The sequence below is a fragment of the Triticum urartu genome, chromosome 4, assembly GCF_003073215.2.
Source record: "Triticum urartu cultivar G1812 chromosome 4, Tu2.1, whole genome shotgun sequence".
NCBI lineage: Eukaryota > Viridiplantae > Streptophyta > Magnoliopsida > Poales > Poaceae > Triticum > Triticum urartu.
Window position 1 is genome coordinate 598,678,474 of NC_053025.1, and position 24,398 is coordinate 598,702,871.

General features: G+C 46.1%; 1 protein-coding gene across 1 annotated transcript; it reads right to left on the bottom strand.

Moving 5' to 3' along the window:
- Positions 1–4,776: 4,776 nt before the first annotated feature.
- LOC125553027 (translocase of chloroplast 101, chloroplastic-like) lies at positions 4,777–8,758 on the bottom strand. The gene has a single exon (XM_048716766.1). It carries the CDS (start codon positions 8,550–8,552, stop codon positions 4,908–4,910), a length of 3,645 nt encoding a protein of 1,214 aa, XP_048572723.1. The 5' UTR covers positions 8,553–8,758; the 3' UTR covers positions 4,777–4,907.
- Positions 8,759–24,398: the final 15,640 nt, after the last annotated feature.

Below are 24,398 nucleotides of genomic sequence, written 5' to 3' on the forward strand. Positions count from 1 at the left end.
AAAGTCCCCGGCAGAGGAAAGGGCTGTAGGTGATGGCGCGTTCTGCTTCTTAGGGCGATGAAATCGTTCCTATGGGATCGTGCATGGCAGCTGGTATAGATGATGATGAAAGGCAGGCCGCTTGAACTGGGACCTATTCTCATAATAGGCAGCAAGCAAAGCTAAATAGGAAAGGGGGCGACTGATGAATGTCTTTTTGGTCAGAAATCAAAAAGGGTGGAATTTGGAGCTAATATGGCTGGCTACAAGTATAGCCAAAGAAAGATGAGACGAGACGGACTGTCAGAGGACGCACCGGGACTACCAGGGGAAAGCTAACATAGATATCTATTCTCGGCGCGCATATTCGAGATTTAGAATCTCTTTCCGACCAGGCCAGGCCGAATCGGGCCACCACTTGGGATGGGAATGGCTCAGCTCACATGCATCATTTGATGAAAACACTCCAGTCCAGTCGCCTCCGATCAGTGGCTTGTCAACCACCGGAACGTAGCTCCTCACCAAATGCCCCTGCGTTGGGGCAACACAGCACATGACTAGTTCGCTCAAGGACCACACCCTCTCGAGAGCAGGATGCCGACCGAGATGGAGCGCCAACCTAGACTTTCCTAGGGCTTGCCTTGCCCCAACATCTAAATAAAGGGCGGGCGCCGAAAAGGAAGCAGTGACGCCTTTTCGACGAAAGCTTAGCTTGGTAGGCACAGCTTACTCACCCTACTCCCTTAGACAATGCAATGCTCTGAACACGAAAGTTTGCACTTCAGCCCTCTTCTCCCATGCAGAGTCGAAGGCAACGCCTCGGATAAAAGCACGGACGAGCCACATGCGGGGAAACTTGCACGTGTGGTTCTGGCCGGGGACCCCGGTATACTGTACTGATATGTGTAGGTCCCTGTAATTCGAGTGAGATTGTCATGGCGCAAAAGCAGATATGGTCCGGTATTCCCTTGTTCCCTGTATTGGTTATGTTCCTTATTCCTCGTCTAGCAGAAACTAATCGAGCTCCGTCTGATCTCCCAGAAGAGGAAGCTGAATTAGTTGCAGGCTATAATGTAGAATATGCGCGGGATGCGATCCTTAATAGTTCACTGTTGGCGGAAGCCAATGTCTCGGGGACTCATTCTGACTGAAACAAGGGGTGGGTCTTTACCAACTTCCAAATCCAAGCTAGATTTAGGGGAAAAAAAGAGGGGCAGGGCACTCTTCATTCTTCATTCGAAACTCATGAATGTCAGGTCGGAGGTTTTTGCCTTGTTATCAAAAAGGGGAGTTGGGTAAAGCAAACTCCCTCCTTGGACGAGCACGGTGCTTAGTCAAGTAGAACCGGGTTGCGCTGCTTGATGCTCCGATCGAAAACAAATCAGTGGGGCCATGCCGGTACGACAGAATATCCGTTAGAAAGGTCGATCCCCCCCCCCCCCCCCCCCTTTGATTTTTTTTAGTGAAAAACCGGGCCGACTTGTATTGCACCATAAAGGAACATATATAAACAGTATTGCCAATACCCACTAATGTGAGTGTGAGCCTAAATATAACTTCCTAAATGACACATACCCTCCTGGTAAAATAAATAAATGACACATACCCAGGAAAAAAAGGAAGAATATAATTTGATTAGCAGACCTTTTTTAGGCCAAACTTCTACATCCATTCACAAGGTCTGGGTCCATCCATGAAATCGCTCCCCTCTCGCCGCCGGTGGCAAGGGCCTCGGACGTTTCAAAGAACGTGATTCCTGACCTGTGTCATCCAACAAAATCATTGCGACGGGCTTAGCCTAAAGCATCTGAAACTGAAAGCCATTTTGATAGCAAGAGCAGGTAGGTCTAATTTGCGGACAATTGATTTGGATGAGCAATTTATGTCCTGCCAACACTACCAACAAGCAGGAAACGGCAGTTGCTTAAAAAGGCAGGCACTTACTAGTAGTGTTTACTCCTCGACAGAAACAGAACTGACGGCTGAACACTACACATCACATTCATCCGCATAAACAGCCTGCGAAAGAATAACTCACATGCTGGAGCGGTACAAGCTTCAGGTCTCCAAGCAGACAACTTTCAGGAGGAGGACGTCCGGCCAGGCTAGTTTGTCTCAGGGCAGCAACAAACAGCCCCTTGAGTCCTTGACCCATTGCATAAATATGCCTAGACTCCCTAGTTCCAAGCATAAAAGGTATTCCTGGATTGCCATCTTTGCGTACCTCTAGTGTTGTTAACTGGTAGACAATGAACGGAATGCTGGAGAGAACCACAGTTAAGCACACATATGATATCTGAACAGGTAGACGGTTGCACAACGAAGTGGCAAAGTTTTCATGAATAAGTACCAGGAATATTTATCAACAGCATGAGCAATAAAAACATAGACATCTACTCGGTGGTGTTAGAGCAACTCCAATGGGGCGACCCATTTTGTCCGCCCGTGTCCGTTTGGGTCGGCGTGGACAAAAGTGGCGGCCCAACGCGCCGATCCAAACTCAAATCGTGCCCGCCTGGCGTCCGCGCCGACCCATTTCCGGCCCAAAATTGCACCTGGAATGCGTCGGCGTGGGCGCGAAGCGAACGCGCCGCGCGTCTCCTCGCCGTCCGCCGCGTCCCCACCTGGCGGCCACCCAACTGCCACCGGTCGTCTTATTTATGACGACCACCAACAGCGGGCCCACGCGTTAGCCAGTGCGCGCGTCCTTTTTTAATCACGCGTGCGGCGGGGTCGGCCTCATCCACTTCTCCCGTCCACATCTGGCCCCCCACTACTCCCTTTGCTTCCTCGCCGGCGACCGCAAACCCTAACGCGCGCCATGGGCCTCTTCGGCACCGGCAATGGCAAGGGCAAGGGCACCCCCGGCGCCTCGTCATCCCATCCTCCCCCTCCCCCTCCACCGCCGACGCGTTTCCGCCCTGAACGCCGGCGCCTGCACATCCCGGTGCACCAAGCGCGGTGGCACTGGGAGTACAGGCAGCCCCTCCCCTACCCCGACGTGACGCTGCCGCACCATTGGCATTTGGATCCAAACCGGATCCCGGTGCCGGCGGTTCCACGGTCCCAGCGGGCGCACGACGACGAGGTGCGCCGGCGCCGCGCGCTGCTCACGCCGGAGCAACATCGGCTGCCCGAGTACGCCGCCGACTCTCCTAACTGGGAGGCTTGGTTCGCCCTCGAACACGAGGAGCAACGGCGCTCGGGTGTCGACGCCGTCCCACCGCCGTTCCCACCGCCGCCCCCGGAGGTAGAGCCGGAGGACATGGAGGCGGAGTACCAAGCCGCCCTCGAGGAGGCCCTGCAGCACGCGCTGGAGGCTAGCCGCATCGAGGAGGACGCACACTGGGATGGGCTGAAGCAAGCCCTTGCCCTGTCGGCGGCGGGGGACTCCGTCCACACCCCGCTCTTCGTGCCGCCGCCTCCACCGTCGCCGCCCGTCCAGCCCAAGCCGGAGCCGTCGCCGTCGCGTAAGCGCTCCCCGCCTCCACCCACTTGGCCGGAGGAGGCCTACTCGTGGACGGGCCAGTACCGTGAGTGGGTGAGCGCGCCTCCTGCCCACTTCGTCGCGACGCCGGAGGAGGAGGCGGCCCACCTCGAGCGATGGAAGGAGCACTGACTCCGCCAGAAGCAGGCCGACGACGAGGAGCAAATGCGCTACGAGGCCATGCTCCAACGCGACGCGGAGGCGCTCCAGCTCGAGGAGGAGGAGGAGCGCGTGCGGCTTGCCGCAATGCCGCCACCCCAGCAGACGCCGGAGGAGGCTACCCTGGCAGCGTACCAGGCGGCGTTCGGGTGGGCTGGCCCTGCTCCGGTCTTCATCGACCTCACCGACAACGGCGTCGAGGGCAAGGGCAAGGCCGACGACGTCTAGGGCAGCGTGCGGGGCGGCAGCAGGCGGGCGCAGACTTTTTTAATGTTTTATTTAATGTTTATTAGATTTAGGTGGACTTTGGCCGGCGTTTGACCGGCCACTTTATGTTTAATTATGTTTATTTTATGTTTATTTCGTGCAACTTGTTTTTTTTTCACGCCGGCACATTTGGGTCGGCCTCCCCGTTGAGCGGTCAAGCCGACCCATTTTAAAATACGGACGCGCACGCCCGCCTGGCCGACCCAAACGGACAAAAAGCAGACAAAGCGCGCGTCCGTTTGGGTCGCCCGTTGGAGTTGCTTTTATTTGCCACATACATGTGCATATATTCTATACAAGCTATGTCAAACATACAATGCCAGATCCAGCGTTGATGTCTGCTGGTTGAGGCAGCTGCTTGTCAGAGAGGGAAAGGGGTTGGAGGAGTGAGGGCAGGGGAAGGGCTGCAACAAGTCGACGCACCCACAACATTCATCCACTAAGAGTCAGCGAGAGAAATCCTGACACAATAGTCAATGCAGTCAATTTCAGAGACACGTGACAAAGCGCTATTGGCCTAAAATCGCCTCTAAGAGGGTTGACCTTCTCTTCTTGAAAGGGAGCTTTAATTCATTTGCACAAATAGTGACTGGACTCCCTACTCCCGAGCACAAATAAGTGGTATAATATATGCATTCTTGGACTGCCATCTTTGCACACTTCTATTTATTGTCTGAACTGGTAGACAAAGTATGGAAGGCTGGAAGAACCAAAGGATAATCGCACACATGAAATCTGAACAGGTAGACAGTTGCACAACGAAATTGCAAACTTTTCATGAATAAGTACCAGAAATATTTATCGCCAGCATGAACAACAAAATCATAGGCATCTACTCTGTGGTGTTATTTGCCACATACATGTGCATAAATTCTACAGCTATGTCAACACAAATAGAGATACAATAAGGAACAGGAGAAACTTCAACAGTGGTTTAATAGAACAACTGGAAACTCTAACAAGAGGGACAGGGATAAAAAATATTAGGAAATCAAAACTACAGAACTAACCAGTGCTACTCATTATTCGGATCTGCACGAGGATGCATCCTGTTCCACATATACATTGCCATCGAATAGACACCTAATAGAGCAATCGTCAGATGCTCTGAACTGTTGGCCTTGATGCTCACTCGTCCAGTTAGCTTGTTGTTCACATCAACATGAACTGCCATGTTTGAAGTCCTTCCCACGGAGAACTGGGTATCCAAGTTTGCAGCCGTAGTCCATTCTTTATGCCACCTTACCAGTGATGCACCCAAAGTTGCAAGGCCTAGGCCCATAATGGGATAGTCTTTTTGAAGCAGGTTCAGCACCACGTTCAGTCCATGCGCAGTATCACCTTTCACGGACACAGCACCAGCGTTTGCTACCAGTGTTAACCAATTACCAACTGAAAGTTTGTCTTCAAGCTTTGCTCCAGTTATCATGGTGTTTCCTGCTAAAGTCATGGACAGACCTCCAGTAGTGGCATTGTTCTTGGCGTTCCTGAACTTGGTTTCCCCCCTGAGTGTGTAAGCAAGCTGGTCCATCATGGTTTGTATGTCGAAGCCTGCAAGGGTTGAAGCATACTCGCTATGCTTAGCTGATATCGAGGACTCCGAATGAATGGTGAATTCCCTCTTGTCCTTGTTAACTTGGACCCACATAGAAGCTGGAAATGTTTTGGCAACTTCATGGCTGTATTGGAGGCTCACACCGTCAAACCCACAGTCATGATCCCATCCTTCAGGGTTGGTAACAGCACGTGCCAGAAGGTTCGTTGCAGGCTCAAGACACCGATAGCGAAATACCGGGTCATCAGAATCAAATGAAGATGGCAAGGCCCAGTCTGGCATAAGAGATCTCTCGTTGTCATACTCGTCATCAGGATGATCATTGCCCACAAGTACATCATGATCATTGCCCTCACTCTTCTTCATTTCCTTTGATCTTCTGCGCTGTTCCTTCAACTGCTTCTTCTGAAGAAGCTTGGTTCGGTAGTCATACTCATCGAAATACAGTTTCTGCTGCTCTTTGGAGAGTTTTGCAACCTGTGATTTACTTAATGGCTTAAAGGGAGGAAGTTGGTCATACTCTTCATCCTCTTGATCGTCATCCAACAATTCATCAGGATCAACATCTGAGTCCACACTCTCAACCTTCTGTTCATTTGCACGCCTGGGGTGCTCTTTAGATTGCAACAAGGATGATAAGAAGTAAGGAAGTGGAGGCATCTGGCGACGGAGATCAAAGAGGCTTGGAGGAGCAGCACGGCGGGTTGAAAGAGTATCAATCTCAGCAACCATCTTCAGTGAGTAGCACAGGAGGAGGAGCAGACGCTTCCAGATAAGGCCATTAGGAAGCACCTTTTCACCCTCCATGTTCCTCCGACAAAGGTGATGATTTTCCACAAGAGCGACTGGATTCTCAATCCGAGCATCATTAGTGGTCTGTCTGATGCTTTGCTGAAGCGCATGAGTCCGATGGGTCACAATCATCTCAAAGTTAATTGGGGAGCCACTAGGTCCTTCAGGAGGAGGATCTGCTGCTGAGTGAGTAAGAGTGATAATGGCCTTGGACCATATTGGCAGGCCTAGGACACTGGTAATACATTGCAATAGGGACAGGTCGTCAGCACCCTGCCGTTGGGTATCGATCCGATCAACATACAAAACAATGTCAGGGGGGCATTTCTTGATATACTTCTTAACAGACTTGAGCATTTTCCTGTTTGATTTTTCATCCCTAACTGTAGTCCCAAGTCCTGGAGTGTCAATGACACGAAATTTAACACCACCAACAACTCCAGTAATCTCCTTCACGGAACATGTTGCTGGGAGAAAAGCATTTGTTTTGGATTTATCCTCGCCAAAGATGGAGTTTATTGTTGCACTCTTTCCCACCCCTGTCTTCCCAAGGACCAATACATTGCAGGAGAATTCCAAGTCATCTATTCCCTCTGCCTCAAGCTGCAAAGCCCTGCTCCAGGCATTCTCAAGCTCGGAGGAATGGTTTGCCATCCTTATGCGCCTGAAGCCTTCGACGAGACTGAGCCGATATAACACCTGTACAGGTACCTGATGTTCGGTGTCATACCCTAATCTATACACAAGACGCAGATACTTGATTCGTGCCATGTCCACCTTTATGTACAACTTCTTCTCCTCATCAGTCATCGTGCTCTCCGGGTCAGCAATTGCATCCACCGCATGAGTAGAAGCCACACTTGTCCTAGGGACACCGACCACGGTATGGGATGGTCGGATGGAATCAGAGGTTTCAACTGGAAACACCTTGGCCTTGCCCTGTGCAGGTGATCTGTTTGCCGCCCTGAGAAGCTCAGCTAAAGCTGCATAATCAAAAAGCTCAGTCTCCTTTCCACTCAACTCCTCAACTTCATAATCACCATCCAGCTGATCCTCATCTGAATCATCCAGACCAAAGTGTGTGCCCTTGGAGGCAGGCACACTGTCCTCCATTTCTTTTCCAGGAGATTCCAAAGCATTGTTTGTCCCAACGATTGGTGCAGACGCAGGTTCATCAGAAAGTTCATAATCGCCATCAGTTTCACCATCCACCTTGTGATGGCCACCTTCAACAGTAAACTGTGAGCTATCAACATTGGTATGAACTTCCGCAGGCTCAACGGTGGCATCTCTTGTGGCAACATGTTCAGGGCTGGCATCTTCAGAATGTGTGACAACCTCATGCTTGGGCGTGGTATCTTTCGCATCAGAATCAGCATTGTGAACTTCAGGGCCAATACCTTCTGCTTCTGTAGAACTGACCACATGAGGCAATTCAGCAACCTCATGCTTGGGTGTGGTATCTTTTGCATCAGAGTCATCATTGAGAAGGTCAAGACCAGCATCTTCTTCTTCTTGAGAAGAATTCACCGCAGGAGGCAATTCCACGACAACTTGCTCCTGCTGAGACCCCCCAGCATCCCCCTCTGAAGCATCCACAATGCGGGTGCCACCAGCGTCACCAATGGAAGGCTCAAGCTCCACAATGTTGACAGCCTGAGCACCAGAATCCTCAGCTCCCTGTTTACCACCATTCACCAAGGAGATATCCGAGAGATTTACCAAATCACTGAACGCAGCGCCGTCGTCCAGCACGCTCATGGAGCTGACGAAGCTCCCATCCAGCGAGCCCTCGGCGACCGCGCCCGCGGAGGCCGCAAAGACGCCGCCATCCTCCTCCAGCCCGCTCCCCGCTCCGGCGTCGATGAACACGTCGGCGGCGGCCTCCTCCTCCTCGGCCCCCTCCGCCGCGCCGAAGTACTCGCTCTCCCCGGAGGACGCGGAAGAGCCGCCCCCGGCCGCGGAAGCGGGGGGCGAGGGGGCCGTGGCCTCGTCGGAGGAGGGGGAGGGCGGCGGCGGGGGCACCCGGGCGATGCGGAAGAAGCCGTTGGAGACCTCCTCGAGCACCTCGTCCCCGGACGAGCCGGCGGCGTCGTCGAACAGGTCGGCGTCGTCGTCCGTGGAGGAGGAGAGCTGCGCGGCCACCCGCGGCGCGCCGAGGACGGGGCGCGGGCGAGGCTGGGCCACGGGGGGCGAGGTCGATGGCGAGCGGGACGGGGACGCGGCGCCGGAGGAGAGCGAGGATGCGTACCCCTCGTCGTCGTCGCCGGAGTCGTCGAAGGAGGTGAGCGGCGCGCGGATGAGGAACGCCATGCCGCCGCGCGTGGCCGGGCCGGCGGAGGGAGGCGGCGGCAGCCGAGGTGGGATAAAAATCGAGTCTTTTACGGCGGGCGGGGTTGTTTATTGGCCTCGGGTCTCCGTCCGGGAGTAGTGGTGGCAGTTGCGAGGCCGAGGGTTGAGGAGGACCGGATTCCGTCCGTCGGGTTGGTGGTGGTGAGACCGCAGCCGCAGGGTGGATCGATGGATCTTGGATGGGCTAGGGTTTGGATCTTTCGAGGTAAGAATTGGACTCTTGTTGGAGGGAAATTTGGGGTTTTTCTTCGGCTCCCCTCCTCCTTGTGTTGGACCTTTGTGGCTCTGGCCATAGGATCTTGTGGTGCCTGGTGATTTTACTTGCTTAGGATTATCATCTTTTTTTCTTCTTGTTGCCTTGCATTGGAGGGTTTGTTTAATAATTCTTGGTGGTGAGGTGGTGGACGTGTACAACAAGGTGTTTCTTTTAAAGACAAGTTGTTCTTTTTCTTTCTTGTGTGGAAGGAAAATTTTAATTAATGAGAGGCAGAAAAATACGTAAAAATAAGTTTAGCATGTTCCTTTTGAAAGGTTGCCATGTCTTATTTATCCAAAGCTATAGGACAAAACCGACACACCTTCGATAGCTTTTAGGGCCTAAAGCTGCATTTTCGAAGTTATATGACTAAACTGACACATCCCCGATAGTTTTACGAATTATGACGCATTTTACTCTTTATTCAATAAGGCAGGTTACATCACATGATGAGATGATCATCATTGTCAAGTCCATTCCATCCAACCGTCTTTGAGCTCCTTTTTTGCTATATTTCTTGGAGCATGTGTCTCAAACTGGATTTTTTTTATCCTTCCCCTTAATATTTCAAAATTCTATATCATTTACTAGGTATTTGATTTAATATGAGGTGGTTCCTCCTAGTCAATGTGAAATTTAATTGTTGTTTTCATTTACACCGCACAGTCTTGATATTTTAAATGGAACCCTCCCTTGTCAATGCCTTTGTTTGAACCTCTAGATTTCTTGGCAAATATTATGCTTAGTACATTTTATTTATTTATTATTGTTAGGATTGCTTCCGTGTGGTTGAGAAGGTGTAATTATTTGTAGAAGATGATATGAATGTATAAGTTACATACATGGATGATAGTGTTGGTTAAAGTTACATACATGCATCATAGTGTTGGTTAAACTCTACACTCCTAGGAATCATCGACTCTTGTTTCCCAAATGAAAGTAAACTGAAGTCTTGATATTTGCATTATGTGGTAATGTTGTTATGATAAATGTCAAAATTTGCCTCTTTATTTTCGCAAGCTCGTTATCGTGAACCATATTTATTAGGAAGATGGGCCAATTGTTCCTATATATATTTGCTTTGCTAAGGTATCCACCATCCACCAGCTGTCCCTTCACCTGCAGATCCCCGTTTCTCTTGCTCATAATGGTGAGAGCAGCACCATCTCGAATAAACTTGTCTTAGATGTTTCACCATGTCAATAGTTGATGTGGTGTCGTCAAGTAAATGTCCTCGTTTTCTTGCTCGTTGTTCACACTGGCGATATAAGTTATTTTGTGGGTCACTGGTGGTTTGCTATCTTTCATCATCAACATCTGGGACAAGATGTTGGTATAGGATCGGGATTTATGGTTCAACGACAGTGGAGTCGACATTTCTTCTAACTTGCTTGTCTAGAAGCGATGCATTGAGATCTAAGCCAGGTTTGATGAGTTCATTCTGCTCCATTTGTTAAGTGCGAGAGCTATATCTACTCTGTCTCGCAATAGGTGATCGCGAGATGGGTCGTCCCAATATGAGTTCCTCGGGAACGGGTTTTAGGAAGCGTCTATGACCGATTCAGATCAGTTTTAGTAGCTTCCATATGGATTTTTTTTTCTTTTTTATGTGTGTTTTCTCTTTCGGTTTTCTATTTGATTTTGGTTTTCTATGTTTCTTTACCGATTTTCTTCCTGTGTTTTTTTCAATACATGTTGTAATGTTTCTTGAAGACATTTGGAATATTTTTATACACATTGGTCATTTTCAAATACATGTTAAATATTTTTTAGATACACATCGAACATTATTTAATGCCACAAAACAATTTTTAAAAATTACATGAACATTGTTTTCACTGTAGTAACATTTTTACGAATACATGTTACATTGTTTTCGAATAAATATAAAAATATTCAAATACATATTGATATCTGAATGGTATGAAATATATTCAAAAAATATGTAAATATTTATAAAAATGCATTAACATTTTTCAAAAAAATCATGAACATATTGTAAAACATGTGAACATTCTTAAATGATACGAATATTTTTCAAATGGTGCAAAATAATCCCTCCGTCCCATAATATAGTAGCATTTTTACACCTCCATCCCATAATATAAGAGCATTTTTGATGAAGTATTAAACTACATGAGCATTTTATTTATATTTTTCAATGTTTTCAAATGTCATGAACATATTTTCTGAAATATTTGAACATTTTTGAAATGTCACGGACATTTTTTTGAATGATATAAACTTTTAAAAAAATTGTGCGGACATTTGTTTTCACGGCATGAATATTTTTAAATGTGCGATGGACACTTTGCAAAATTGAAGTAACTGTTTTTGTAATATGTGTATTTAGTATATTTAAAAAATATAAAGAAATAAAGTTAATAGTAAAAAAAGAAACAGAATGAGGCCATCACTGAAATACTGATGTTACTACTAGTAGAACACCCGTGCGTTGCTACGGGCTTTTGAAACAGAATTACGATGTTAATAGCGGATTCTATGGCCATGTGTTGCTACGGGCTTTTGAAAAGAAGTTAAGATGCTAATGATGGAGCTAGCTAAAATAACCGAGAACAATGTCATCTCAGCTAACACGACAATCAGCTAACACACTTCATACTCTCAAATCCTCCACAAATGTCCACGGACGCGCCCGGTCAATGACCGAACAAGAGAGAAGGAAAAAAGGTGGCCCAACCACACCCCTCATACCATCTCTAATGTCATATACGTCCGGTTTGTCCGCAAACCCTCTATTGACACCATATATGGAGAGGATATGTGGGCTCGCGGACACGGTCCATCTTTCTTTCTTTTCTTTCTTCCTCTTCATCTCCACCAATAACATGCAAGTGAGGGAGAAAAAGGTGGAACATGACTGCATGCACAGACAAAAAATGGCTCAGAACGGATACAATCAGACACTGACCAGGCGCATCCATGGATGTCTAGGGGGCGGATTTTGTAAATCCAGCTATAGATGCTCTCTTCTTGACAACTAAATAAAACATGTTTTTTATTCCATAACATCATGAATACGATCCCACGGATACCTAACCCAAGTTTTATATATAACTTATTCGCACAACCCTCCTCCGCTAGCCAATGAGCGGATCCATAAGCCAAGCATCTCACCATGCCACCATGTACCCCTCCCTTGATCGCATGTAATTCTTTACCTCAGCGATAGGGCTATAGATTGAACTATCAATTTCTGAGCTTCTTAACTTAGAAGCCACCGTTTCTTGAGTCCGTCTTCAGGATAAGCTTTACCAAACTAATTAAATAAAAAAATACCATACCATATTCGAATGCATAAGAATTACCTGTTAGGCTAAAATTACAGAGAGCATAACTTCTCCCTCGATTCCAAGTTAATTAAAATCCAAAGCAAAACAAAACTATGTATAATGCCATTTGCTACTTAAGACCTATATATGCTGACAAAGAAAATATCGTTCTTTGTGCTCTATTTATTACATATAGAATAGTAGAAAAAATATTTGATTCAGAATTAACTTGGTTCAGAATTACAAGATCTTACACAAAGTAAATATCATTCTTTGTGTAATCAAACTATTTGATTCAGAATTACAAGATCATAGGCATTTAATTACAGAACCAATGAGGCCGTGTTGACTATTACTCCCTCCGTACGAAAATACAAAACATTTTTGCAATTCAATTGAACTGAAAAAAACGTCTTATATTTTGGTACAGAGGAGTATATCTGATCACTTTTGCAACCAAGATCTTCCTGATATACTTTTGCAACCAAGATCTTCCAGATATAAGCACGCACACTTTAAACCAGATCCGCACACCAAATGAAACAACCATTTCTCCCCTTTTCATTCTTCTAGAAATCCAGCAATGGAATTATGATATAAACTGCTATGTTACCTTTAGATATAGGGTCCTCCTTGAATTAACTACAAAAGAACGACAAGAGGAAATAATTAGATTCTTAGTACATGTCATCTCAAAACCTGCATAAAGCATGAAAATTATTAATTGTACCCAAGAAAAATGTGGGAACATCCTGGATAGTAAACTAAGTAGTAATTAACTATAAATCTAACACCTGGAAGGGTTCTGGTTATATAAAAAGTTACACTCTTATACAATGAGAGCAGATGGGAGCGGTTTCACATTACATATTTCAGTGGCACGAGAATTATGCAACAAAAAATTGAAACTCTTAAGTAGGTAACTGGGCATAGAGTGCATGAAATAAGAAAGACACATGGCCTTCATTAGTATTCATATATTTCGTGTGTATTCGTTGCATATGAATTGGGTATATTATTTCTGGCTCTGAGATAAAAACCTATTAAGGATAATTCATAAGGACGAAAACGAAATGTCATAAATTACTGTTTAGGATATGCAACTTACGACAGAGAATTATTTCAACTACCAAGTTTGGTTCCAGTTCCATCCTTCAACACGAGAAGAGACAAACAAAAATTGCGTATCAGTAACCATGTGAGAGAGTAGGTATACTTTTTTAAGATTAAACATTATAACAATAACAGCAATGACTTCTAATGCATTCCACATTTCTTGTGCTGACAATTGATCTGTGCTTATTCCCAATAACACGTTCTAGTTAACAAACTGATCTAATTAGTTGAACATGTGTCCCCTTTGCACACAATCAGAATCCACAATATAGTAAAACCGCAGCAGGCAACACCACGTTAACAAACAACTGATTTGATTTTGAATCATCTCTACTGAAAATACCATGCAGGTATGCACCAGGTCATAAGCCAATCTTCCTACTGTAAACAAACGACTCCTCCTCCCTGGGCCTCCTGCTCCTCATGTGTGAGGCCGTGCAGCTCATCGAGCTCTTCTCCTGCACATACAGTTTAAGCTTCAGTTCAGTTCAGCTTCAGAAGCAGCAAGAGACAACATGTCGAGTTCACATGTGCAGAGTACATACAAGTGGGTACTGTTGGGGGACGTAGTAATTTCAAAAAAATTTCTTACGCACACGCAAGATCATGGTGATGCATGGCAACGAGAGGGGAGAGTGTGATCTACGTACCCTTGTAGATCGACAACGGAAGCGTTTGGTTGATGTAGTCGTACGTCTCCACGGCCCGACCGATCAAGCACCGAAACTACGACACCTCCGAGTTCTAGCACACGTTCAGCTCGATGACAATCCCCGGACTCCGATCCAGCAAAGTGTCGGGGAAGAGTTCCGTCAGCACGACGGCGTGGTGACGATCTTGATGTACCACCGTCGCAGGGCTTCGCCTAAGCACCGCTACAATATTATCGAGGACTATGGTGGAAGGGGGCGCCGCACACGGCTAAGAATATGATCACGTGGATCAAATTGTGTGTCTCTGGGGTGCCCCTGCCTCCGTATATAAAGGTTCAAGAGGAGGAGGCCGGCCGGCCATCATAGGGCGCGCCAGGAGGAGTCCTACTCCCTCTGGGAGTAGGACTTCTTCCCCAATCCTAGTTGGAATAGGATTCGCGAGGTGGAAAAGAGAGAGAGAGAAGGAGGGGGGCGCCGGCCCCCTCTCTCCTTGTCCTATTCGGACTAGGGGGGAGGGGCGCGCGGCCCAGCCCTGGCCGCCTCTCCTCTTCTTCCACTAAGGCCCACTAAGGCCCATATAGCTCCCGGGGGGTTCCGGTAACCTCCCGGTACTCCGGTAAAATCCCGATTTCACCCGGAACACTTCCGATATCCAAACATAGGCTTCCAATATATCAATCTTTATGTCTCGACCATTTCGAGACTCCTCGTCATGTCCGTGATCTCATCCGGGACTCCGAACAACCTTCGGTACATCAAAACGTATACACTCATAATATAACTGTCATCGAAACCTTAAGCGTGCGGACCCTACGGGTTCGAGAACAATGTAGACATGACTGAGATACGTCTCCGGTCAATAACCAATAGCGGGACCTGGATGCCCATATTGGCTCCTACATATTCTACGAAGATCTTTATCGGTCAGACCGCATAACAACATACGTTGTTCCCTTTGTCATCGGTATGTTACTTGCCCGAGATTCGATCGTCGGTATCCAATACCTAGTTCAATCTCGTTACCGGCAAGTCTCTTTACTCGTTCCGTAATACATCATCCCGCAACTAACTCATTAGTTGCAATGCTTGCAAGGCTTAAGTGATGTGCATTACCGAGGGGGCCCTGAGATACCTCTCCGACGATCGGAGTGACAAATCCTAATCTCGAAATACGTCAACCCAACATGTACCTTTGGAGACACCTGTAGAGCACCTTTATAATCACCCAGTTACGTTGTGACGTTTGGTTGCACACAAAGTGTTTCTCCGGCACACGGGAGTTACATAATCTCATAGTCATAGGAACATGTATAAGTCATGAAGAAAGCAATAGCAACATACTAAACGATCGGGTGCTAAGCTAATGGAATGGGTCATGTCAATCAGATCATTCAACTAATGATGTGATCCCGTTAATCAAATGACAAATCTTTGTCCATGGTTAGGAAACATAACCATGTTTGATTTAACGAGCTAGTCAAGTAGAGGCATACTAGTGACACTCTGTTTGTCTATGTATTCACACATGTATTATGTTTCCGGTTAATAAAATTCTAGCGTGAATAATAAACTTTTATCATGATATAAGGAAATAAATAATAACTTTATTATTGCCTCTAGGGCATATTTCCTTCAGTCTCCCACTTGCACTAGAGTCAATAATCTAGATTACACAGTAATGATTCTAACACCCATGGAGCTTTGGTGTTGATCATGTTTTGCCCGTGGAAGAGGCTTAGTCAACGGGTCTGCTACATTCAGCTCCGTATGTATCTTGGAAATCTCTATGTCTCCCACGTGGACTAGATCCCGGATGGAATTGAAGCGTCTTTTGATGTGCTTGGTTCTTTTGTGAAACCTGGATTCCTTCGCCAAGGCAATTGCACCAGTATTGTCACAAAAGATTTTCATTGGACCCGATGCACTAGGTATGACACCTAGATCGGATATGAACTCCTTCATCCAGACTCCTTCGTTTGCTGCTTCCGAAGCAGCTATGTACTCCGCTTCACATGTAGATCCCGCCACGACGCTTTGTTTAGAACTGCACCAACTGACAGCTCCACCGTTTAATATAAACACGTATCCGATTTGCGATTTAGAATCGTCCGGATCAGTGTCAAAGCTTGCATCAACGTAACCGTTTACGATGAGCTCTTTGTCACCTCCATATACGAGAAACATATCCTTAGTCCTTTTCAGGTACTTCAGGATGTTCTTGACCGCTGTCCAGTGATCCACTCCTGGATTACTTTGGTACCTCCCTGCTAAACTTATAGCAAGGCACACATCAGGTCTGGTACACAGCATTGCATACATGATAGAGCCTATGGCTGAAGCATAGGGAACATCTTTCATTTTCTCTCTATCTTCTGCAGTGGTCGGGCATTGAGTCTGACTCAACTTCACACCTTGTAACACAGGCAAGAACCCTTTCTTTGCTTGATCCATTTTGAACTTCTTCAAAATCTTGTCAAGGTATGTGCTTTGTGAAAGTCCAATTAAGCGTCTTGATCTATCTCTATAGATCTTTATGCCTAATATGTAAGCAGCTTCACCGAGGTCTTTCATTGAAAAACTCTTATTCAAGTATCCTTTTATGCTATCCAGAAATTCTATATTATTTCCAATCAGTAATATGTCATCCACATATAATATCAGAAATGCTACAGAGCTCCCACTCACTTTCTTGTAAATACAGGCTTCTCCGAAAGTCTGTATAAAACCAAATGCTTTGATCACACTATCAAAGCGTTTATTCCAACTCCGAGAAGCTTGCACCAGTCCATAAATGGATCGCTGGAGCTTGCACACTTTATTAGCTCCCTTTGGATCGACAAAACCTTCCGGTTGCATCATATACAACTCTTCTTCCAGAAATCCATTCAGGAATGCAGTTTTGACATCCATCTGCCAAATTTCATAATCATAAAATGCGGCAATTGCTAACATGATTCGGACAGACTTAAGCATCGCTACGGGTGAGAAGGTCTCATCGTAGTCAACCCCTTGAACTTGCCGAAACCCTTTTGCGACAAGTCGAGCTTTGTAGACAGTAATATTACCGTCAGCGTCAGTCTTCTTCTTGAAGATCCATTTATTCTCAATTGCTTGCCGATCATCGGGCAAGTCAACCAAAGTCCATACTTTGTTCTCATACATGGATCCCATCTCAGATTTCATGGCTTCAAGCCATTTTGCGGAATCTGGGCTCACCATCGCTTCCTCATAGTTCGTAGGTTCATCATGATCTAGCAGCATGACTTCAAGAACAGGATTACCGTACCACTTTGGTGCGGATCTCACTCTGGTTGATCTACGAAGTTCAGTAGTATCTTGTCCTGAAGTTTCATGATCATTATCATTAGCTTCCTCACTAATTGGTGTAGGTGTCGCAGAAACAGGTTTCTGTGATGTACTACTTTCCAATAAGGGAGCAGGTACAGTTACCTCGTCAAGTTCTACTTTCCTCCCACTCACATCTTTCGAGAGAAACTCCTTCTCCAGAAAGTTTCCGAACTTAGCAACAAAAGTCTTGCCTTCGGATCTGTGATAGAAGGTGTATCCAATAATTTCCTTTGGATATCCTATGAAGACACATTTCTCCGATTTAGGTTCGAGCTTATCAGGTTGAAGCTTTTTCACATAAGCATCGCAGTCCCAAACTTTCAGAAACGACAACTTTGGTTTCTTGCCAAACCATAGTTCATAAGGCGTCGTCTCAACGGATTTTGATGGTGTCCTATTTAACGTGAATGCGGCCGTCTCTAAAGCATAACCCCAAAACGATAGCGGTAAATCAGCAAGAGACATCATAGATCGCACCATATCTAGTAAAGTACGATTACGATGTTCGGACACACCATTACGCTGTGGTGTTCCGGGTGGCGTGAGTTGCGAAACTATTCCGCATTGTTTCAAATGTACACCAAACTCGTAACTCAAATATTCTCCCCCACGATCAGATCGTAGAAACTTTATTTTCTTGTTACGATGGTTTTCAACTTCACTCTGAAATTCTTTGAACTTTTCAAATGTTTCAGACTTATGTTTCATTAAGTAGATATACCCATATCTGCTTAAGTCATCTGTGAAGGTGAGAAAATAACGATATCCGCCACGAGCCTCAATATTCATCGGACCACATACATCTGTATGTATGATTTCCAACAAATCTATTGCTCTCTCCATAGTACCGGAGAACGGTGTTTTAGTCATCTTGCCCATGAGGCACGGTTCGCAAGTACCAAGTGATTCATAATCAAGTGGTTCCAAAAGTCCATCAGTATGGAGTTTCTTCATGCGCTTTACACCGATATGACCTAAACGGCAGTGCCACAAATAAGTTGCACCATCATTATCAACTCTGCATCTTTTGGCTTCAATATTATGAATATGTGTGTCACTACTATCGAGATTCAATAAGAATAGACCACTCTTCAAGGGTGCATGACCATAAAAGATATTACTCATATAAATAGAACAACCATTATTCTCTGATTTAAATGAATAACCGTCTCGCATTAAACAAGATCCAGATATAATGTTCATGCTCAACGCTGGCACCAAATAACAATTATTTAGGTCTAATACTAATCCCGAAGGTAGATGTAGAGGTAGCGTCCGACCGCGATCACATCGACTTTGGAACCGTTTCCCACACGCATCGTCACCTCATCCTTAGCCAATCTTCGCTTAATCCGTAGTCCCTGTTTCGAGTTGCAAATATTAGCAACAGAACCAGTATCAAATACCTAGGTGCTACTGCGAGCATTAGTAAGGTACACATCAATAACATGTATATCACATATACCTTTGTTCATCTTGCCATCCTTCTTATCCGCCAAATACTTGGGGCAGTTCCGCTTCCAGTGACCAGTCTGCTTGCAGTAGAAGCACTCAGTTTCAGGCTTAGGTCCAGACTTGGGTTTCTTCTCTTGAGCAACAACTTGCTTGCTGTTTTTCTTGAAGTTCCCCTTCTTCTTCCCTTTGCCCTTTTTCTTGAAACTAGTGGTCTTGTTAACCATCAACACTTGATGCTCCTTTTTGATTTCTACCTCCGCAGCTTTCAGCATTGCGAAGAGCTCGGGAATAGTCTTATTCATCCCTTGCATATTATAGTTCATCACGAAGCTCTTGTAGCTTGGTGGCAGTGATTGGAGAATTCTGTCAATGACGCAATCATCTGGAAGATTAACTCCCATCTGAATCAAGTGATTATTATACCCAGACATTTTGAGTATATGCTCACTGACAGAACTGTTCTCCTCCATCTTGCAGCCATAGAACTTATTGGAGACTTCATATCTCTCAATCCGGGCATTTGCTTGAAATATTAACTTGAACTCCTGGAACATCTGATATGCTCCATGACGTTTAAAAATGTCGTTGAAGTCCCGATTCTAAGCCGTAAAGCATGGCACACTGAACTATCGAGTAGTCATCAGCTTTGCTCTGCCAGACGTTCATAACATCTGGTGTTGCTCCAGCAGCAGGCCTGGCACCCAGCGGTGCTTCCAGGACGTAATTCTTCTGTGCAGCAATGAGGATAATCCTCAAGTTACGGACCCAGTCCATGTAATTGCTACCATCATCTTTCAACTTTGCTTTCTCAAGGAACGCATTAAAATTCAACGGAACAACAGCACGGGCCATCTATCTACAATCAAACATACATAAGCAAGATACTATCAGGTACTAAGTTCATGATAAATTTAAGTTCAATTAATCAAATTACTTAAAGAACTCCCACTTAGATAGACATCCCTCTAATCCTCTAAGTGATCACGTGATCCAAATCAACTAAACCATGTCCGATCATCACGTGAGATGGAGTAGTTTCATTGAACATCACTATGTTGATCATATCTACTATATGATTCACGTTCGACCTTTCGGTCTCCGTGTTCCGAGGCCATATCTGCATATGCTTGGCTCGTCAAGTATAACCTGAGTATTCCGCATGTGCAACTGTTTTGCACCCATTGTATTTGAACGTAGAGCCTATCACACCCGATCATCACGTGGTGTCTCAGCACGAAGAACTTTCGCAACGGTGCATAGTCAGGGAGAACACTTCTTGATAATTTTAGTGAGAGATCATCTTATAATGCTACCGTCAATCAAAGCAAGATAAGATGCATAAAAGATAAACATCACATGCAATCAATATAAGTGATATGATATGGCTATCATCATCTTGTGCCTGTGATCTCCATCTCCGAAGCACCGTCATGATCACCATCGTCACCGGCGCGACACCTTGATCTCCATCGTAGCATCGTTGTCGTCTCACCAATCTTATGCTTCCACGACTATCGCTACCGCTTAGTGATAAAGTAAAGCATTACAACGCGATTGCATTGCATATAATAAAGCGACAACCATATGGCTCCTGCCAGTTGCCGATAACTCGGTTACAAAACATGATCATCTCATACAATAAAATTTAGCATCATGTCTTGACCATATCACATCACAACATGCCCTGCAAAAACAAGTTAGACGTCCTCTACTTTGTTTGTTGCAAGTTTTACGTGGCTGCTACGGGCTTAAGCAAGAAACAATCTTACCTACGCATCAAAACCACAACGATAGTTTGTCAAGTTGGTGTTGTTTTAACCTTCGCAAGGACCGGTCGTAGCCACACTTGGTTCAACTAAAGTTGGAGAAACTGTCACCCGCAAGCCACCTATGTGCAAAGCACGTCGGGAGAACCGGTCTCGCGTAAGCGTACGCGTAATGTCGGTCCAGGCCGCTTCGTCCAACAATACCGCCGAACCAAAGTATGACATGCTGGTAAGCAGTATGACTTATATCGCCCACAACTCACTTGTGTTCTATTCGTGCATATAACATCAACACATAAAACCTAGGTTCGGATGCCACTGTTGGGGAACGTAGTAATTTCAAAAAAAAAATCTTACGCACACGCAAGATCATGGTGATGCATGGCAACGAGAGGGGAGAGTGTGATCTACGTACCCTTGTAGATCGACAATGGAAGCGTTTGGTTGATGTAGTCGTACGTCTCCACAGCCCGACCGATCAAGCACCGAAACTACGGCACCTCCGAGTTCTAGCAGACGTTCAGCTCGATGACGATCCCCGGACTCCGATCCAGCAAAGTGTCGGGGAAGAGTTCCGTCAGCACGACGGCGTGGTGACGATCTTGATGTACTACCGTCGCAGGGCTTCGCCTAAGCACCGCTACAATATTATCGAGGACTATGGTGGAAGGGGGCGCCGCACACGGCTAAGAATATGATCACGTGGATCAACTTGTGTGTCTCTGGGGTGCCCCTGCCTCCGTATATAAAGGTTCAAGAAGGGGAGTCCGGCCGGCCATCATAGGGCGCGCCTGGAGGAGTCCTACTCCCTCCGGGAGTAGGACTTCTCCCCCAATCCTAGTTGGAATAGGATTCGCGAGGTGGAAAAGAGAGAGAGAGAAGGAGAGGGGCGCCGGCCCCCTCTCTCCTTGTCCTATTCGGACTAGGGGGGAGGGACGCGCGGCCTAGCCCTGGCCGCCTCTCCTCTTCTTCCACTAAGGCCCACTAAGGCCCATATAGCTCCCGGGGGGTTCCGGTAACCTCCCGGTACTCTAGTAAAATCCCGATTTCACCCGGAACACTTTCGATATCCAAACATAGGCTTCCAATATATCAATCTTTATGTCTCAACCATTTCAAGACTCCTCGTCATGTCCGTGATCTCATCCGGGACTCTGAACAACCTTCGGTACATCAAAACGTATAAACTCATAATATAACTGTCATCGAAACCTTAAGCGTGCGGACCCTACGGGTTCGAGAAAAATGTAGACATGATCGAGATACGTCTCCGGTCAATAACCAATAGCGGGACCTGGATGCCCATATTGGCTCCTACATATTCTACGAAGATCTTTATCGGTCAGTCCGCATAACAACATACGTTGTTCCCTTTGTCATCGGTATGTTACTTGCCCGAGATTCGATCGTCGGTATCCAATACCTAGTTCAATCTCGTTACCGGCAAGTCTCTTTACTCGTTCCGTAATACATCATCCCGCAACTAACTCATTAGTTGCAATGCTTGCAAGGCTTAAGTGATGTGCATTACCGAGAGGGCCCTGAGATACCTCTCCGACGATCGGAGTGACAAATCCTAATCTCGAAATACGTTAATCCAACATGTACCTTTGGAGACACCTATAGAGCACCTTTATAATCACCCAGTTACGTTGTGATGTTTGGTTGCACACAAAGCGTTCCTCCGGCACATGGGAGTTGCATAATCTCATAGTCATAGGAACATGTATAAGTCATGAAGAAAGCAATAGCAACATACTAAACGATCGGGTGCTAAGCTAATGGAATGGGTCATGTCAATCAGATCATTCAACTAATGATGTGATCCCGTTAATCAAATGACAACTCTTTGTCCATGGTTAGGAAACATAACCATCTTTGATTTAACGAGCTAGTCAAGTAGAGGCATACTAGTGACACTCTGTTTGTCTATGTATTCACACATGTATTATGTTTCCGGTTAATACAATTCTAGCGTGAATAATAAACTTTTATCATGATATAAGGAAATAAATAATAACTTTATTATTGCCTCTAGGGCATATTTCCTTCAGGTACAGGCTCTTGGGGATCTTGTTCGGACGAGGAAGAGGGCGGCCCCTGTTGAGTATCTCTATCCTCCTTTCACCACAAAGCAAAACTCCAAAAGACACAGAAAAAGGGAGGGACCAAAAAAATCTCACTCACTGAAGTCTCTTAGCTAATTATTAGAGAAACTAAAAAAGGCCAAAAGGAGGTGTCCATTAAAAAGCTAGCCAGTACCACTATATCTAGCTCTCTTTCTCCAGGGCTGCAGAAGAGATGGGCTCCTAACAACCTTCCCCGAAACAACAAAAAACAGAGAACATGAGTAAACATGTGGACTCTGTTACGAAAAAGTATATACGTCGGCGATGGTGATCTGGTGTCAGGAGTGAGCTTTTCCAGTGCTCGGCTAACAAATATTATAGAACTTTTTATCATTTCAAGCATCAGTTCTATTAGAATTCCCGTGTACATATAGAACAATTTCTAACTGTTATTCACCCACATGTTTACCAGAATGTAAAAGAGATAAAAAAGAACTCTTAGAGCTAAAATGAGCTCCAATAATCTAGGCAGTACGCACTTCCGAATTTATTGGTGACTAGAGTATCAGTGATATACTCTTAAAAGGTGCGTACTTTAGTCTAGCATATCAAACATCATCTGCCTCCTAAACATTTAAAAGCAAGTAAAATTTAAGTTTGGGTGTATGGTCTGATTACCTCAGATCCCCCACAATGATTCAGTGCATAACCAAGCCCATGTCTGATTTGATAAATCTTCTACAATTTCTTATCCTTGTTTACTATGCCTGCCTTGCAACTCTGAATCTTCAACTACAACAACAATCAAAGCTTTTTCCTCAAATTGTTTTCAGTAATTACTGCAGAAATATCAGATGATGAGGCTTGTGCATAACCACTAAATACACAATAAGAAACATGCCAAAGAAAGCCACCTAGGAGTATGGCAGGATGTGTTGGGGAACGTTGCATAAAACAAAATTTTCCTACGGTTTCACCAAGATCCATCTATGAGTTCATCTAGCAACGAGTGATTGGATGCATCTACGTACCTTGTAGATCGTGAGCGGAAGCGTTCAAAGAATGGGGATGAGGGAGTCGTACTCGACGTGATTCGAATCACCAAAGATCCTAGCACCGAACGGACGGCACCTCCGCATTCAACACACGTACGGTCAGTGTGACGTCTCCTTCTTCTTGATCCAGCAAGAGGGAAGGAGAGGTTGAGGAAGATGGCTCCAGCAGCAGCACGACGGCGTGGTGGTGATGGAGCTGCAGTACTCCGGCAGGGCTTCGCCAAGCACTATGGAGGAGGAGGAGGTGTTGGAGAGGGAGGCACCAAAGGCTTTGGGGTAACAAGTCCTCCATCCCCCACTATATATAGGAGGGCCAAGGGGGGGCGCCAGCCCTAGGAGATCTAATCTCCTAGGGTGGTGCGGCCAAGGGGAGGAATCCCTCCTCCCAAGGCACCTAGGAGGTGCCTTCCCCTCCTAGGACTCTTCCTCCTTGAAACCCTAGGCGCATGGGCCTCTTGGGGCTGGTGCCCTTGGCCCATGTAGGCCAAGGCGCACCCCCTACAGCCCATGTGGCCCCCCGGGACAGGTGGCCCCACCCGGTGGACCCCCGGGACCCTTCCGGTGGTCCCGGTACAATACCGATGACCCCGAAACTTGTCCCGATGGCCGAAACAGGACTTCCCATATATAAATCTTTACCTCCGGACCATTCCGGAACTCCTCGTGACGTCCGGGATCTCATCCAGGACTCCAAACAACATTCGGATTACCGCATATACAAATCCCTACAACCCTAGCATCACCGAACCTTAAGTGTGTAGACCCTACGGGTTCGGGAGACATGTAGACATGACCG

Excerpts from the sequence above, each read along its gene's own strand:
- LOC125553027 (XM_048716766.1), bottom strand. The coding sequence starts at position 8,552 with ATGGCGTTCCTCATCCGCGCGCCGCTCACCTCCTTCGACGACTCCGGC.